At 36.6% G+C, this 16,834-nt stretch overlaps 2 protein-coding genes across 5 annotated transcripts in view; one reads left to right on the forward strand and one right to left on the reverse strand.

The window, feature by feature from the left end:
- Nucleotides 1-344: 344 nt before the first annotated feature.
- LOC140673468 (cilia- and flagella-associated protein 69-like) lies at nucleotides 345-5,864 on the reverse strand. Its single transcript, XM_072906450.1, has 11 exons — nucleotides 5,556-5,864; nucleotides 4,644-5,079; nucleotides 4,069-4,309; nucleotides 3,517-3,817; nucleotides 3,118-3,296; nucleotides 2,888-3,039; nucleotides 2,536-2,740; nucleotides 1,944-2,251; nucleotides 1,481-1,695; nucleotides 884-1,315; nucleotides 345-530 (listed from the first exon to the last, which is right to left on the reverse strand). The coding sequence occupies exons 1-11, from the start codon at nucleotides 5,790-5,792 to the stop codon at nucleotides 345-347; spliced, it is 2,892 nt and encodes a 963-aa protein (XP_072762551.1). The 5' UTR covers nucleotides 5,793-5,864.
- Stan (protocadherin-like wing polarity protein stan) overlaps nucleotides 4,748-16,834 on the forward strand; it is a 30,137-nt gene continuing 18,050 nt past the window's right edge. For 3 of the 4 annotated variants that reach the window (XR_012048071.1, XM_072906529.1, XM_072906527.1), the window contains exons 1-2: nucleotides 4,748-4,871; nucleotides 4,957-5,153. The gene's annotated coding sequence lies outside the window, so the exon portion shown is untranslated. Of the gene's footprint in view, nucleotides 4,872-4,956; nucleotides 5,154-7,706; nucleotides 8,062-16,834 lie in introns of those variants that run through there. The other variant, XM_072906528.1, reaches the window with a different exon arrangement.

A 16,834-nucleotide genomic window follows, 5' to 3' on the forward strand; every position in this document is an offset into this window, starting at 1 on the left:
TAATAGGTAAAAAATATAGATGAAGTGGTACATTTATATTATAATAATATATTTTTTTTTTTTTTTTTTTTGGTTTTTTTTTTTTTTTTTTTTTGCGATTCTGTGGAACTCGGACTTTATTCATTTATATAAACTAATGTTTATTAGATGAATTGTGTTATTGAAAAATGATTTTGACAATAGATTTTCTTGTCGACAAGGAGGACAACTGCTCTACCATAGCAAGATAATATTGCTTTGCTTGTCGCAGGAATAAGAAGAGAATATATAATTATAAATGTAATTAATTATATTCAACTTTATATATATTTTTTATCGAATATTTTATAACGTAAATGTAGATATTAGTGATTTAATTTCTCGATAAGGTACTCCTTTGCGCGCTGACACTCATAAAAGTGAGAATCATCGAACGAAGAAAAGATTTCTTTACTGAGTGACTCGGGTGGTGACACGGGGGGTAATTCCACGAAGTTACGTGAATCCCCCAGGTGCGAGCTGTCGATTGATTGATGTTGCCCGAGAATAACCTGAAGAAAAATGTCGCAGAAAATAAATGAGAACTCAAATGAACAAATTATATTACATTTTCTCGTAATTATAATTTCTTTTTTTTTTTTTTTTTTTTTTTAATTAAAGAGTTAATTATGATCGAAAATTTTAAGTCGATTATCTTTTAATCAAATTCAAGTATCGAAAATATTAGAAATATATCCTTTAACATGTAACTTACTTCGTCAAAAATATACTAAACATTAAAATCATAGACTTTGACGGAGAAGCTATTAAAATCTAAAGAATCTATATGGCCACTGATGTTGTAATCACAGTACTAATATTTTTTTTATCTCTTTCGCGGCGATTTATATATAAGTAATTTTACCGTGACGTTCGTTTTGTCCGAAAACGTCCGGTGACATCGCTCGACGTCGGCATCGCGTGGAAAGGACAGAGCAACGTTAACTTGTCGTCTCTGTTGATCCTTCTTACACAGCATGTATGATCTATCGGTCGTGCGACGAATACGATCGACCTCGTTCAATGCGTCGAAGGACGGTGCCAGCTTGGAATCACGTATCCTGGTGAATTCGCTTCTCTCTGCAACCTCATCCGAATATTTAACGGCTGCGATCAACTTTTTCTGGCGCTCTTCGATTTGTATACCCCAGGAACGGTGCCAATGCACCATGTGAGCGATTAGATACGCGTCCACAATTAACGGCGTGATGCCGGCCTGCTCCAGGTATCTATTGAGCTCCGTCCACATTTGACCCAGCTTCAATTGCAGGTACATGTCGACGCAGCATAAAGTTACCTGAAATGAAATCAGAGACTTGATCATTTCGGTATCTCATTATTTCGAAAATTAGAAATTCATCTGCTATCCTTATCTTGCTCGGGGATTTATTTAGTGCGAATTGTTTAATTTAATATTATTTATTTTTTTTTATTTGTTTTAACAAACGAGAGATAATCTTACGCGATCTTTTGTTGGCAATTCATGGAGCAAGATCTTGTAATGTTTCTTAGCAATTTCGTATCTATCGCCATCTCTCTCTATGATTTTCAAAATACCAAAGATCTTTGATCGCACAGAACCGATCATGTCGATTATAGTAGGACTGGCATCTACCGTGAGCTGTGAACGATAAGTATCTGTGTATTGCTTAGTGCCCATCTGAGGTAATTCAGGATCTGAAATTGTAAATGCGACTGTTAATTTATAATCTATATTTATAAAAGTATAAGCAACTTCTTATTCATGAAATGAATTTTTGCAAAAATATATTTAAACATTTCTATATCTATGCATTTTTCAAGTAGTTCACTGAACGCGGTTATCAAAAATTTTAAAAACTTCGAGAGAAAAAAAGGAGATTAAATTAAATGTTAAATTAATAATAATAATAATTTTTTGAAGAGAATTTCGCGCAAAATTGTACCTGTCATTAAACCGTTGGCATGCCTTTTAATGCCGATTCTGTCTTCTTCCTCCCGCCAGACGACGGCGAGCAAGGACATCAATCCCGTCTTCTTATCGGCGCCTCTCCACGTGCAGAGACACGGCCCGCAGAAGGTGCGATCGCACATATCAGTCAGCGCACCGAGATACAAACATCTCACGGGATAGCTGGCCATCTCAACGATGTCTAACATGGAGTACAATCCGTCAGTATTGAGGAAAATCTGAAGATTCACGGGACATCGTGCCACGCATTCCCAAACGTAAGAGCCTATCGCTAATAAAAGTCTTGCCGGAGAAAACGAAAAATAATTATTAGAAATATTTATTAGATATCTAATAAATATATATATAAATATTTCTCAACATATTGTTTATCTTTTCTCTTCTATTTTTTATTTTATTATATAATTTTTGTAATTTTATTTTTTTTGAATTTTGACAATGTTTATAAAATATTTAGATTATTATATATATCAAAATGCATCTCATAATTCAATTGTTAAAAAAAAAAAAAAAATATTAGAATAGAAAAAAAATATTTATGCGAATTGGACGTTGCTGCGTATTACCGTTGATCCACTTGGAAATTCTCGTTTTCTTTATACAAACACTTTACAAAGATTTTCATGATGAGATCAACGCTTTGCTTTCCGTACATCTGTTGAACAGACGTCTGTTTTTTTACGAGATTCTCTAGGGCGACCAGGAGTAACGTTAAGATTCGTTGCCTCATCATCGTGAACTTATTTAAACCCAGTATATTGTTACTTAATTCTATTCGGAAAAGAGAATATATATATATATATATATATATATATATATATATATGAATTATTTTAAATTTTTACAGTAATCTTTAATGAAATATTTTATAAAATTTTTTTGATATTAAATATATTAATATATGTTTATATATCTTACTAATTAACAGTGGTATCATTTCAAACCTCCGGAAGTCTTCTAGCAGAAGAGCGTTGCCTTGCAGGGTTATTGAACAGATTGCTCTCGTAATAACCAGCGCGAGATGCTCGTCGAATTCCGTATTCAAAACTCGATTAAGCATCGCCAATAATCTACAGGTATGCAAATTTATGTTTTATTTTACTCCCTGTTAAATTCTCGTTTACTTTTTTTTTTTTTTCTTTTTTTACGTGAGTGTGCTTTTGCATTTTATAAATTCCGCTTCCATTTGTGGCGCCAACAATGATAAAATATGCAAGGCATGCTCCAAAAGAATCAACGACAAAGAAGATCCTTTATTCTTTTTACTATTTATGCAGACTTTAATAATCCGAAGGACAACCGGTATAATCATCATTTTCTTCATTATCTAACAGATTAAAGAGCGGTCTTGTTAATGTATCTTTATGCAATTTACAAATAACTCAGGCCTTTTTCTTGTTAAACTAAACTTTAAACATTAAATTCAGAGAAAGGTAATTTTAGAACACAACAGACTTTATAGAAAACAATTTTTATTATATATTTTCACCTTATTTATTATGGCATAATATAAAATTTATAAAACAAAATTGATAAGATCAACTTACGAAAACATAAATGTCGACTTCGGCGAGATAAGCAATGATCGTCAGCAGAATTCTCTTGAAAAAGAAATCCTCGTCACTGTCGGAAAATTTAACATAGTCCGTCCATATTTTAATAGTGCCAAATTCGATCGCAGATAAAAGTTCGATGATATCTGCCGCGATACCGTTGCTGATGAGATTCCACGATGGTAGTGCCACGATCCCAGCGAGGATCAACGTAGCAATATCGTTTCTAATTTTCAAATTGATAGCGCAATATTGGCCGTAAAGTATCTGCCGCTTGAAAGAGTATTTTAAACCCCTGTACTACGTCAAAAATTATGCATTTTATATACTTGGAAAGGATAGACAAATAATATTTGAATGTATATAAAAAGATACGTGTAATACGTCTTTTTATTCATTAAAGTTTGAATATTATTTATTAGTTATATATAACTAAATAATTAATAAATATTAATTAATAAAATAATAAATAATACAATCTTTAAGGAATAAAAAGAATAAATTTATTATATTCCAATTTGTATATTTTTCATAAATAAATAATACCACATGGCGCATTGCTTGGGCGAAGGGAGATTCTTTAGGCTCTCCGGTAGCTTTTTCGGCGGCAACACTGATCTCATGAGATTCCATAGTAATTTCATTTTTAGGAGCATGGTGTCCCTCGGATATTCTTCTCCTTCGATGGGCATTTCCGGAGGTCTTGTACAACACAGCTGCGTCGCGTAAGGAAGATTCATTCTGGTGAGTAGCGTATTCAGTATGCCGGCTTCCAGCATTCTGTGACCTTTGTTTAAAAATAAATGAAAACTTCAAAGAACGCAGCGATCGTCTCTCCCTTATTTTTATTTCGAGACATTCAAATTTATTTGTTGGAGTAATATTTGAATGAATTATACTGTTGAGAGAGATACATAAGCGAATATGATAATCTGTTAAATTGTTATTGTGCCAGAAAATTTTTTCGTCCTTGACAAAGTGGAGAGGCTTGATATATATTGTTAAACATTTTAAAAAATACTACGGTCAAAATGTTTGAAATTAATCAGATTAAATTGTGAATTAAATTTATAATTTTTTAACCGTCTACTATATAATATCTTGATTTGCCAGTTACTCACAACATTGGGAGGAGACCGAGGCAAGCATAAAAGCCAATTCCAAGATCTTCGGGTACATTCTCGTCAAAGCAGCCTCCAGCAATTCGACGATGATGATTGGTAATTTGGAATTCTCCATTGCGCGCCGACGGAGATCCAACTTTATCGCCGCGACATTTGACACTTTCTTTTGTTCGATCAATAAGCAATCAAGAGCTTCGTGGATCTGTTGGATGTCTTCTTCATTGGGTAAGATTATCAGAAGATAGCCCAGCGTCGTGAAATAGTTTTCCATTATGGTGAAACTAACGAGACTTTCGGAGGTACGTTTCAGGAGAGGTGGTCGATTGCACAAGTGCAGCATCCGGTCCAGATGTACTCTATAGTCATCGACTTCTCTGGACTTCCAGGCTAGAAATTCTAGCACCTTCATTACAGCCGGCAGATGTTTGACTGGCTAAAAGATATCTTTAAGGAAAGGCACTTGAAACGCTCGAGAAATGTTGAAGAATTAAGATATGTGGTGCAACTGTGAGTAATAAATTCATTTCACTATGATGAAAGAAATTAAAGTACAAACAATAATCATCGCTAAATAATAATATAAGAAATTAATCTTTGCTATAAAAACTACTCATTTGTATTTATTACATCTCATTTATATCGTTATATTTAAATGATATCTTTCAATAAGTACGTCATTTAAAATCTTGAAATATTTTAATTGACTATGCATTTTTGTACTTATATTTATCGCATATTACTGACAATTATATTTTTGAAATTAAAATTAAAATCTCACATTTTTAAACTACAATATTGTAAAGTGCAATAATGCCACTTATTTTTTTTTAATTAGCTCGATAGTTTTTGCCTCAAAAGGATTTTTTATCGCGGATATTTTTCAATACACTGAAATAAATCAAAGGGTACATAGCCTTCATCGCCGATCTCGCGTAGATAATGGCACAAAAGTCGCGATATCCGCGCGACATGATCGCTGGTGACAGGATCTGACACGAGTTGTCGTAATTTCTCTATCGTACGATCCACATCTATTCCGTGACATTTTCCTGCATCATTCAAATGCGGTTCGGGACAACCGCATATTACGTATCTCGGACAGATGGATTTCCGGACGGGAGGACGATTTAGCCGGTCCAACTCCATTCGGTTCCAAATTATTCACAGATGACAGTCATGTAAATTACGTGGTAGTAATCAATTTTTTTTTGTTCTCTGGAAACATTAATCCTCGATAATAAATTAACTTCGCGTCATACGGTGTCCGTATCTTGTTCCGCTCGTAATATTCCGTGACCAACGTCGATTCCGGTTTTTCGACTTGATACGTTATCGGTTGATTAAGACGACTCGAGCCTCTCAACGATGAGAAATACTCCAAAAGAAAGAATCGGACCGGTAACACGTGTTTGACGATTGATGCTCGCGGATGGTGATTGCAATTTCGCTCAACTATCAGATTTATTAAATCCGATGATTTTAATTTTCAATGGATGGATTAAAATAGCGAACAACTGTTTCTTATATTGTTAATTAGTATTTTAATCTTTTTTTTTTATATTACAAATTGATTAATTATCAACGTAGCATTGATGCTTCAACAAATTACGAGAATTTGTTTTTTTTTTTTTTTAATTATTTTTTATATAATGAATAATATATATAATTATTTTTTATATGTATACACACAAAGGCATTGTGGATAAAAAGAATATTAGATACCGTTGTCGGCGAGCTGGCGCACCCTGTGCGCCAACGCGTCAACTCACAAAGAGATGACAAAGGCCGCTCCTTTCTCTTTTAAAAATTGATTCAAGTCAATTCTTTTACGATTACATAATCCAACATTATTAAAATGGAATATAAAATACGAATCAACGTTTGTTCTGAATCGTTATGTCTAAATTACAAAATCAAGTCGCAAGATTGTTTCCATAATTTCACGAAATAAACGCTAAGACTGACATATCTAAAAAAACGGCAGGTGTCTTTACACACACACACACACACAAGACACATACACAGATAATAGAATTCACTTATATAGGGTGTCAGAAAATTATAGATACACAAACTTTCAGGCTTTTTTCAATCAATTTAAAATAAAAATATCCTGAAATATTGTTTTTAATTTTTTCCACATTAAATATCTTGATAATTAAATCTCGGCTTCGTCCTCCCGCGCAATTGGATTTGCTTCATCTCGACTTCATTGTGACGTATCACTGATTGGAGTCGACGAGACGTACCGAACAGGTAGATAGTCGTTCTCCGGCGGTTACAAGCACGTCGCGTACGCACAAACACATACATATAGATATATACGCATACATATGCCAATAAATGAACGCGCAGACAGGACCGGCGTCAAACTGGGGGTGCCTTAAATTTTAAATCTCCCGTAGAAGAGAAGTAAAATTAATCAAATTACAGGTCACACAGCAATAACTGCAATAACTAGTCGATATATATAATTAGATGCACATATTAAATGAATAGATATATTAGGAATAAATCAATCATACTAATATGAAATTGCAAACTCCATTACAATTACGAAATTGGAGACCTCACAAATATATTAAAAACGAATTTTTACAACTTGTATGTATTGTCAAAAGTATAGAAACGATACATCTTTAAAGTGTGGATGTTCTAAAGGAACATTCGAACAAAATTTCGTAATAATCGTGTATTATACAAAAGTGTCATTAAATTTCTTTCTACTTTGTGCAACAATTTATGAGAACAAAATATAAAAATAAAACTCCTTCACGCTTTTTCTTAAGCAATATTATCTAAAAATTAATTTTTTTAGTTACATTCTTTCTTTAATTATATTTTTAACTTTTAATTTCTCTCTTTAACTGGTAATAAACAGTACATTTGTAATCGTAAAATTCAAATTGTTGAAATCCTACACATATAGTACGTGGATTATACATGCGCACGTCTAGAAATTATGAAAAAAAAAAAAAATCGAAAATAGGAAGAAATCGGACGAGAAGGGTTCCAGATGTCATGCGTACGTCACCATCCGCGTACAGGTGTGTGCGCGCGCGCGCACGCGCGCGGCGCGACCGCTCACGTGCGCGTGTAGTCGGGCGAGCGTCGCGCACGTGTGGTGGCGAGCGACGCGCACGTGTGGTGGCGCGCGATCGGCGAAGACGAAGCGTACGCGTACACGGCAGTCGCGACGCCGACGTGAGGCGGTGCGTTTCGCGTAGTGTAGCGCGAATTTTCGGCGGTTGTGATTTTTATTTCGTGCCGAGAGAGAGAGAGAGAGAGAGAGAGGGTGGGTTTGAAAGTACCGCGGAAAAGTGCCGGTGAGACATCGAGATTAATTGTGATATTGTGGAGATTCGCGAGAGAGAAGGAGAGATGTGACGGTTTCGACGGCGACCTTGGCAAGACGGTGAGTGACCTCTGCGACCGCGGTTCTTCTTCTTCCTCCTTTTGCGCGCCCCGTGTACATGCGAAGCTTCTTCTTGTTCTCGCGCCGCTTCTGCTCCTTCTTCCCTCGAGCGTGTCGACGCTTTCCCACGGGAAAAGCTATCGTTTTAATTGCCGGATAACGAATCCCGACTCATTATCCGGTCGCGAAAGAGCCTTCTTCCCGCGCGTCTTCTTCGCCGTTGAGAAAAAACGCGCGCGCTGTCAATCAATAATATCGGCGTTTTGTATCAATCAGAAACTAAGACGGGCTGTAGAAAAATGCTATAAACCTAAGAACGTAAGCTGCAAGTTACTTTCAGAAAATATGCAAGAAGCTTGGTTCGGTTTTTTTTTTTTTTTATTTTTTTTTTTTTTTTTTATCAAATATGAAAAATAGAGATGTAAACATTTAAAAAGATATTTTGAAACTTCTTTCCTTTATTGGAGCTCTGTTGTTCGTGTTATATTTCTACTGTTTCAACAATTTGAATTTTACGATTACAAATGTACTGTTTATTACCAGTTAAAGAGAGTAATTAAAAGTTAAAAATATAATTAAAGAAAGAATGTAACTAAAAATATTACTTTTTAGATCATATTGCTTAGGAAAAAACGTGAAGGAGTTTTATTTTTATATTTTGTTCTCATAAATCGTTGTACAAAGTAGAAAGAAATTTTATGACACTTTTGTATAATGTTTTATTATTCAATTGTTATTGTTGAGAAAAAAAGCTTTTTGTATCATAATTTAATATTCGTGATAACAAACAATAGGTGATGCATTGAAAAAAGTATAAAAATATACACAAATCTTAGGTATTTAAATCGCTCTTTAACTCTAAATAAAATATCCACATCTGAGTGATAAAAAAATAGCGATGCTTTTAACGAGATATATCGCTAATTTTTCCAGAGAGTGGAATAAGTTTATTAATATTTTTAAGATATTAACGTACAACACATTTTTAAAAACCAACTATAAAATACTTACTCCATTTCTGCCGTCTTGTTAATTAACGAAATCTCGTTTTAATTTCGAAAAAAAGAGAAAAAAACCTATAAAGCGTTTTCGCGAGAAGATTTCGCCTCGGGAAGAGACGCGCTATGTCTCCCGAGGGAAATTCGACTCGACGAAGACCTAAAACGAAGGGTGCTTTAACGAAAGCCTCCCGATACGACACGCGTTGCGACGCGTGCGTTCTTCGGGCGAGCGAATCAATATTTGGAGGGTAGGCGTTCGCGTCCCGACGTCGAGGCCGGCGGAACGTGAGTCACTCACCCCTTGTCCGAGAGAGAGAACGAACGAAGCGAAAGGGGGCGGCTGCTGACCTCTCTCTTTCTCGCCCCCTTTTATCTCGCATCGTCGCGGCGCGGCGGCAGCCCTCGTTACGAAAGTTTCGTCGATTCTTGTACATGCACGGGAGAAATCTTATAATCATTTTTATTTTATTTTTAACTTTACAACCTGTCGCTCGCATGCTTTCTTCAGATTGATTTTATATTAATATAGGTGTTTATATTTTCGACTTTTATTTTGATGTAACAAACAAAAAGCAGATGTTAATTTTATCATTATTGTTATCAAGATAATGGATTTCTCCCTTTTAATGTTAAATGTTTAATTATAATATTTTTTAAAATAAATAATCTTCAAATTCTCATTTTAAATCCTTACATTTATAAAGTGAAATTAAAATAACTTACATATTTGTAAAAGCAAATGAAGGCATCCTAATATGTTTAATAGAGAAAGAAATGCTAAATTTGTGAAAAAATTGTAGTCGGAAAAACGTGTTGTTTGATATACATATAATTTGGTATAACATTAATATTAATATTATAAAACAAATAATAAATTAAAAACAATCTTATCAGAAGCTGACAAGGGAAATTATACCGCAAAGTATCGCCCAATGATACATGGATATACATACATGCTCTTATCGAATATCTCTAAAAAATGGTAAAAAAATTTCGTTCTGGTTCGATAATAAATGAAATCTGTTATCTTATACAATTAGCAATAATGAATATATGTATAATAAATATTTTATCTCGATTCGAAGTAGACTTTAATAGAATAATATGGCATTTAAATATAATTTTGATTTAAGTCTATACATAATGTGTCTCATATTACTAAATTCTATTTGAATAATAAATGTTAAAAATGAAAAGTTTTAGACGAAGAAACATTAATTTTCTTTGATGTCAACAACATCGATTCTAAGAAAGGTTCTTAATATATATATTCTGGGCTTAAATTTAACTATCCAGATTTCGTGGCGCGATGTCTTGGCTTGATTCTCGTGTTGTGTCTTTAATTAAGACATTGTCGTCAGATTTTCAGATTTCCCGGCCCAATCGGCCGTTATATGAACGTACGACGTTAATTTACGAGCGGGCTCTGCACGCAGGAGCGTGAAACGTATACGCATAACGCCGTCCAAGTGAACCCGTTGCCGTTGGTGCGAGGGGACGCGCTCGGATACTCATGGTGGGAACAGGTTCCATAAAATCGAGGGCTCTCTGCCGTTGATCCTTATCCACGCCCGGCATCTTGGTTGCAATGCGCGGCGCTTTGGGAACCCGCGGCCTTTTTAACCATAGAAAAGATCCTCCTGTTCCGAGATACGGATCGAAATCGTACATAGTCCGGTATATAGATCTTGTTGATCGGAAAATCATCGGGCTTTTAATAATATGACGATAAAAAAAGAACCAGTTTTTTTCCCTCGAAGGACTATAAAAATTCTTGCCCAGTCATATCGGAGAGATACGTTATCTATATCGCTTTATAAATTTCAATTTTAATAAGTTTGAAGACGGATAAAAATATCTTTGTATATAAGTAAAGATTTCTCTCTTTCTCTCTCTCATGAGTAATTATATTTAGAAGATAATCCGAAACACATATACATTTTGGTGAACGCAGAAAATAGAGAAATAGACGCGATATAAACATTTAAAAAATATATATAGCTAGATAAAAAGTGTCTAAATTTCTTCTATCCGAATTTTCCGAAGAGCGTTTGAACTTTCAGAAAAATGACTCTCTGATGATTGAAACAGCTTGTCTGAAATTACTTTCCTACATCTGAAAATTCAGATGAAAAATATGCGATAAATTCTTACAGCGAGCCTTACTCTAATCGTGATCGATGCGCGTTCCTTGAGAGACATGGCGTTTATTCCGTATTCACGTAAATCCGCAATGACGTGCCTATTTTCTACTCGACTACCTACGCGAGAAGCGAGCGGAATATTTTCTCTTTGTCTCCCTTTTCTACGACCTCACCGTTACGCGAATATGGTTTCGCGTTCGCGCATATAACGGTGCGCATTATTGTGGTGGCCGCGGAAGAAATATAAAAAAAAAAAAAAAAATCTCTCCGCGAATATTCGCGTCGTGGCGAATAAGAGCGCGACGCTCATCAGATGCCTCGATTACGTCCTTCTTTTTCCTCCTTCTTGCCCCCTTTTTCCCTCGCTGTCGTTCGCACATTTTCTCCTCTAGTAATGAGCGGAGCAACGCTCGGCGGTGTCGGCGAGTTAGCTTCGCTGTTGGAAGCCGAATGATCACAGCTGGAAAATCCCCGCGACGTGAGACTCTACCTTAATTAAGGTCGCAAAGTGAATCTGAATGCGGAGATTACACGTTACGCGATTTCAATATCATCGCAGTTAGATTTCGAAGAAAGTGGACGTAATTTCGGATAATGAAAGTTATTTGAATTTATTCAAAATATCTTTAGACACACGTTGCGCGGTTCGCTGACAAATTATTTAGCGCGCAAAAAGTGAAAAAAGCGATTAACATAAATTACATGGTTTAACAGATTCCAGAATAAATGAGCAAGTGACGCATTTAATACGCCAACACGCTCGATCGCGTGAGAACTCTCTCCCGGGAGAACCACTTTATTTCTCTCTCTCTCTTTCTCTCACAGAATTTTTATATCAATAGGAATCAATGTCTAAGAGTAAGAGATAAAATCCAAGAAGACTCACATGTTTCTACGGAATTTTAAAATGTATCGACTCTGAAAAAACCGACGCACTTTTTCTCTTCTTTTTATATAAAACTCTGATATTATCTAAAAGCAAGGCGTGCATTAAACTCTCTGAGACAAATTCCAGAAAAGTAATATACGCGTTCCAACGCGCAAAACATGGCACACAAGTGGGGTATCAAGTACGCAGCAACGCGTCGAATTATGTATATGATGCTCCCAAGACGTTCACCTTTTTCTCTTCAGCATCGCTTCGCTTCGCTTTTTTAACTTGTTGTATCGCCCGCGTAAACTCGCCCAAGGGGCACTCTGATCCGTCGAAAGAATGGAAATCCTCGAGAGGCTTCTCTCCTCTCTCCTCTCTCCTCTCTCCTCTCCTCGAGGGATCCTCTCGCTCGGCCGTCTCCTCGCGTCGCAACCTTGAGCAGGAACCGCGTACCTACACCGGTTATTGTAATAGCCGCGCGCGGCTGGGCCGTCCCTCGCGTGTTGGCGTTTATCGGACCAGCTCAGCCGGTGGTTGTAGAAGAAAGTTGGCAGGAGAGGAAAAACAGAGAAAGAGAAAGAGGGAGAAAAGTAGAGAAGGGCAAAGACGAGAGAGGAGAGGAGGAAAGGAGAGTCGCTGACACCGGCCGCCAGGAGGAGGACGCCTCTGGCGATTCATCAGAGTCGCCCGGGACTTTTTCTTCGTCGAAATAATCACCGGGCCGATTCTTACCGATCCTTGCCTGCCTCCCTGCCTGCTCGACCGCCCGTTTCGCTCGCGTATGTAACCGTAATGAGATGCGGCCCGAAGACGAAGACCTGCACGTCGGGTCGCGTTCACCACGCCAAGGTATATTATAATGCGAGGGGCGATGAAATTTTGATTCGTCGAGGACACGTGTTCGTGCCTTTGGCGGGAAATCGTTAATCGGGGAACGCGAGAGTCGTGGTATGCGAGAGGAGGTTGTTCCTCCGAGAGGATACGGCCGTGCGTGAGCTTCCGCATTGCGTTCGTCGACGAGAGGCATTCCAATAAATAAATCTGTGATCGTTCGATGAATTTCCATCGAACGCGCAGCAGCGATATCGGATGTGGCGAACTGTATCTTGCCATCTCTCTTTTTCTCTCTCTCTCTTTCTTTCCCATGTAATGGAATGGGAACTGATTCCTTCGAATAGAGACAGCGGGGTTTCTCAACCAAGGTTCTTCATAATGGCTGTTTATATGTTCTCGGTTTCTGATACGTATAAATAGATGATTTGTATTCTCTGCAGGGTATCTCATATATTTATACTGCTTTAAAAAGTGATGACGGAAAAAGTGACAGAATTTTAAGAAGCAAAGATGTAATAATTTTTCGAATCTTATTTTTAAAAGATTAGAATGTTCTTTTCATAATTAGGAAAATTTTACTGTGACTTGACTTTTTGTCATTTACATGAATTTTTTAATTTGAATATCGAATTAATTTTGTAATTTAATTGTTCGTAAAAATATTTCATGGTAAAAGTTTACTATCGAGTACATTAGTACATTAATGTGATTGAAAAAGGTAAACGATAAAATTTTCAAAAGCGGAGTTCGATAGTTTTCAATATTTAGAAGAAAAAAAAACACTCATTTAAAATAACTGTTTACATAAAGTATGTTTGAAAGTCATTCGATTTAAGAGTGGAATTAAAATATTTCGAAGATCCTAAAATATATAGATTTCATAGTAAAAGTCTAGTTAATTTCGAGAAGGAGCCGATTAGAGAACGATGTCGGAAGCTTTTATGGGTTCTTACAGGCCAGGTATCTCCGAGGAGTCTTCGTCTCTGGCATAAACGTCTATAAGAACGGTCACCCGCACTTATATGTCTCTATTAAAGCAGTGAAATCGCGCCGTTTCTTCCGTCAGTATAGTCGTTCGAGATAACAGGTTGCGCTTGATTCACCCGAAAGAGCGTACGGGATTGATACAAGTATTTCGGGGCCCGTCAAGGGCCCCGGAGAACATCCTCAGGAAGGGAAGACGCGCGAGATAATTGTCGGGACCGGATTCCAGGGCGAGAGTCGGGAGAGACTCCCTTCTCAAAATAATTAATAGTTCCAACAGTGGACCCAGTCAGCTTCATTTAATAACGAAACGGCGCGTCCTTCGGAGCGGCCTGAAAAAACCTGCTCTCGCGATTAAGATAATTTTACGTACATTTTATTTAAAACACCGGAGAAATCGTTCCTCTCGCTTATGTTAAGGCTAATTTATTCATTGCAATCATTTTATTTTCCATCGTGAAATTATCATCGAATTATATATCTATAGCAAATGAACGGGATCCCTGTCACGCATCAATAACTATTAGACTTTAAAATTAGGTAAAAAGAAAAAAAAAGAAGGTAACTCTTGTCTGAAAGCCGCGAGAAATATTCCATAGCTTAATAATATCTCACGGGGATAACATTATCAAAAAGTCGAAATATTTCCTCGAGAGGGTAAACTATAGAGATGCGTCCTCTGAAGGCTTCTCGAAGATCGAGCAGAAAAAAAATTATGTCACCGCTCAGCGCAAAGTGTATGATAATGGTGTACTTGTGCTGAGGTAACCACCGTTTCTGTAGATTACTATATAATTTAGATAAACGAGACTTATATAACGTTACGGTTTATCTCCTCTCTTGTCGCTCGGTAAGAAGAAAATTTGCTTTTATCTGAATAACTGTTAATTCCCGAATTATTTTATCTGCGACGAGCGGATTCTTGTTGACTTGAAATTTTAAGTTAATATTAATCGGAGATTTTTCAGAGATTTTCAAGTGGAAAACTCGAATGGCCGTTCCTGACGTTTTTCTCCATCTCGTCTCCCGCGACGATGAACCGTCGGCCGATCGCGACGGGGGCCCCGGGTTCGATTGGTTCGTTCGGATTGGCGAGAACCGGATCGGGCTAGATGCCCTCGGGCGACGAGGAAGACGATCGCGGCCAGACTTGTACGTGGCGAGGTAAATATCGAGCCCTCGGCACGAATGGTTCGATTCTAGTCGCCACGATCTCGGGGATCGCCGGCCGAGCGGAATAATCTCGCGGTGAAGAGGATGCGCCATCGCGGATACATCTTGGATTCTGGCCATGCATCGCCGCGTGGACTAAAGTTTCTCGGCTACCCGCGAGTCACTCTGCACGCACAGTTTCGCCATTTGAATATTCTCTCTCGCGCACACGTTGGATTTAGCGGCGTTCAATAGAGAGGATTAGTCGATGGCGTAATTCGACTCGTTAAAATTGAATTGACAGTTGGACAGGAGCTTATTTCCAAATATCTTGTCTTGAAGCCATTGATTAAAAAAAAAAAAACAAAAAAAAAAAAACATGCTGGGTATATATTTTACATAGTCTCTGCTCTACAATATATAAAAATAATAATTTAATAAAAAAAATAAATAAACCTCTCTTTAACATTAATAAATGAAGAAAACAAAGACGTAGACAGCTAGGCAAGTTACAAACAAATTAATTAGATATTTTAATTTGAACACATAATACACATAAAAATAATTATAATTTCTAATTTTATTCAGAAATATGAATTATCAACAATTAACGTATAAATTTAGAATTGTTTTGTAAATATTATATTAGCTTATAATAATTACTTAATTAAATTTTAAGGATATTTTATATCGACAAAACCATTATAAGCATATAAATGTATTTTCTTAATTTCGTGTCTAATTTGTGGACTAAAAAAATATCTAATAATCTATACATGATGGATTAAACGGCGACTCGTCGTTCTCTCGTCGTAGTATGCTTAAAAAGCCGTCGCGTTAACATCGGTACTTGGTATAGCAGCAAATCGATTCGAACGAGATGCGGTTTGCGGATACATACCTGTTACCGGAGTCATGGATCAAGAGACGCGATACAAAATCGAGTCTCGAGAGTCGCGTCGAGTACATGAATCAACCTGCTTGTGTTTATTGTCCCATCGTCGACGAGCACTTCTCCTCTTTTGGAAGTCTTACGTCAAACTTACTTCTTCTGATTGAGACATCTTAAACGTCGCAATCAAAAAATCTAACGGCATCACCTTGCCCGTATGATTTCCCCTCCATTTTTTTCTCGCGTTCGATCTCTTCCATCGATTCTTCTTCATCACAATTACTTGCGCGCAACGATAAAGATTTTTTTTTTTTTTTTTTTTTTTTTACCATTATTTCTTACATAGAGTTCTCGCTTCAATATCGAACCGTTCCAGAGTCGAAGTGTTACATTTAATTCCACGCTTTCTATGACAGGTGGAACGAGACGAGTAAAGTAACAAGCGATATTTCGATATTCCTTTCATGGTTTATATATTTTTATTCTGATATCGAGTCGCAATATTTAAAGGCCTTTTCGATACTCGAATGTAGGATCCAGTTTTATCAGCACTAAAATGGGCGACGCAAATATGGGTGGAGGTGTCATATTTATTTCATGAGAATTTCACAGCTTGACATGTTTTAAATAAAACTATCTTAATATTTTTTTTTATTTATTTATCGCAAACATAAAACTAATCTTTTTCTCAAACAGGGCAGAAAAGTTGTTGGGAAAATTATAATTAAAATAATTTTCTTTCTGTTTTCATGAAAGAAATCATATTTGTAAGAGAATAGAATGAGATGCGTCTTGCATATATAAATAATAGCCAGATGCGCAATGAGGATTACGATGAACTGCAGATAGAGATCTTCCGTTCCTCCGGAGCGTGACAGCGGACGTCGCATTC

The sequence above is a fragment of the Anoplolepis gracilipes genome, chromosome 14, assembly GCF_047496725.1.
Source record: "Anoplolepis gracilipes chromosome 14, ASM4749672v1, whole genome shotgun sequence".
Classification (NCBI taxonomy): domain Eukaryota; kingdom Metazoa; phylum Arthropoda; class Insecta; order Hymenoptera; family Formicidae; genus Anoplolepis; species Anoplolepis gracilipes.

Excerpts from the sequence above, each read along its gene's own strand:
- LOC140673468 (XM_072906450.1), bottom strand. The coding sequence starts at position 5,792 with ATGGAGTTGGACCGGCTAAATCGTCCTCCCGTCCGGAAATCCATCTGT. Across the intron at positions 3,040-3,117 it reads AAATGCAAAAGCACACTCAC|ATTATTGGCGATGCTTAATC; the intron begins GTAAAAAAAGAA and ends GCATACCTGTAG. Across the intron at positions 1,696-1,943 it reads TGCCAACGGTTTAATGACAG|ATCCTGAATTACCTCAGATG; the intron begins GTACAATTTTGC and ends TTACAATTTCAG.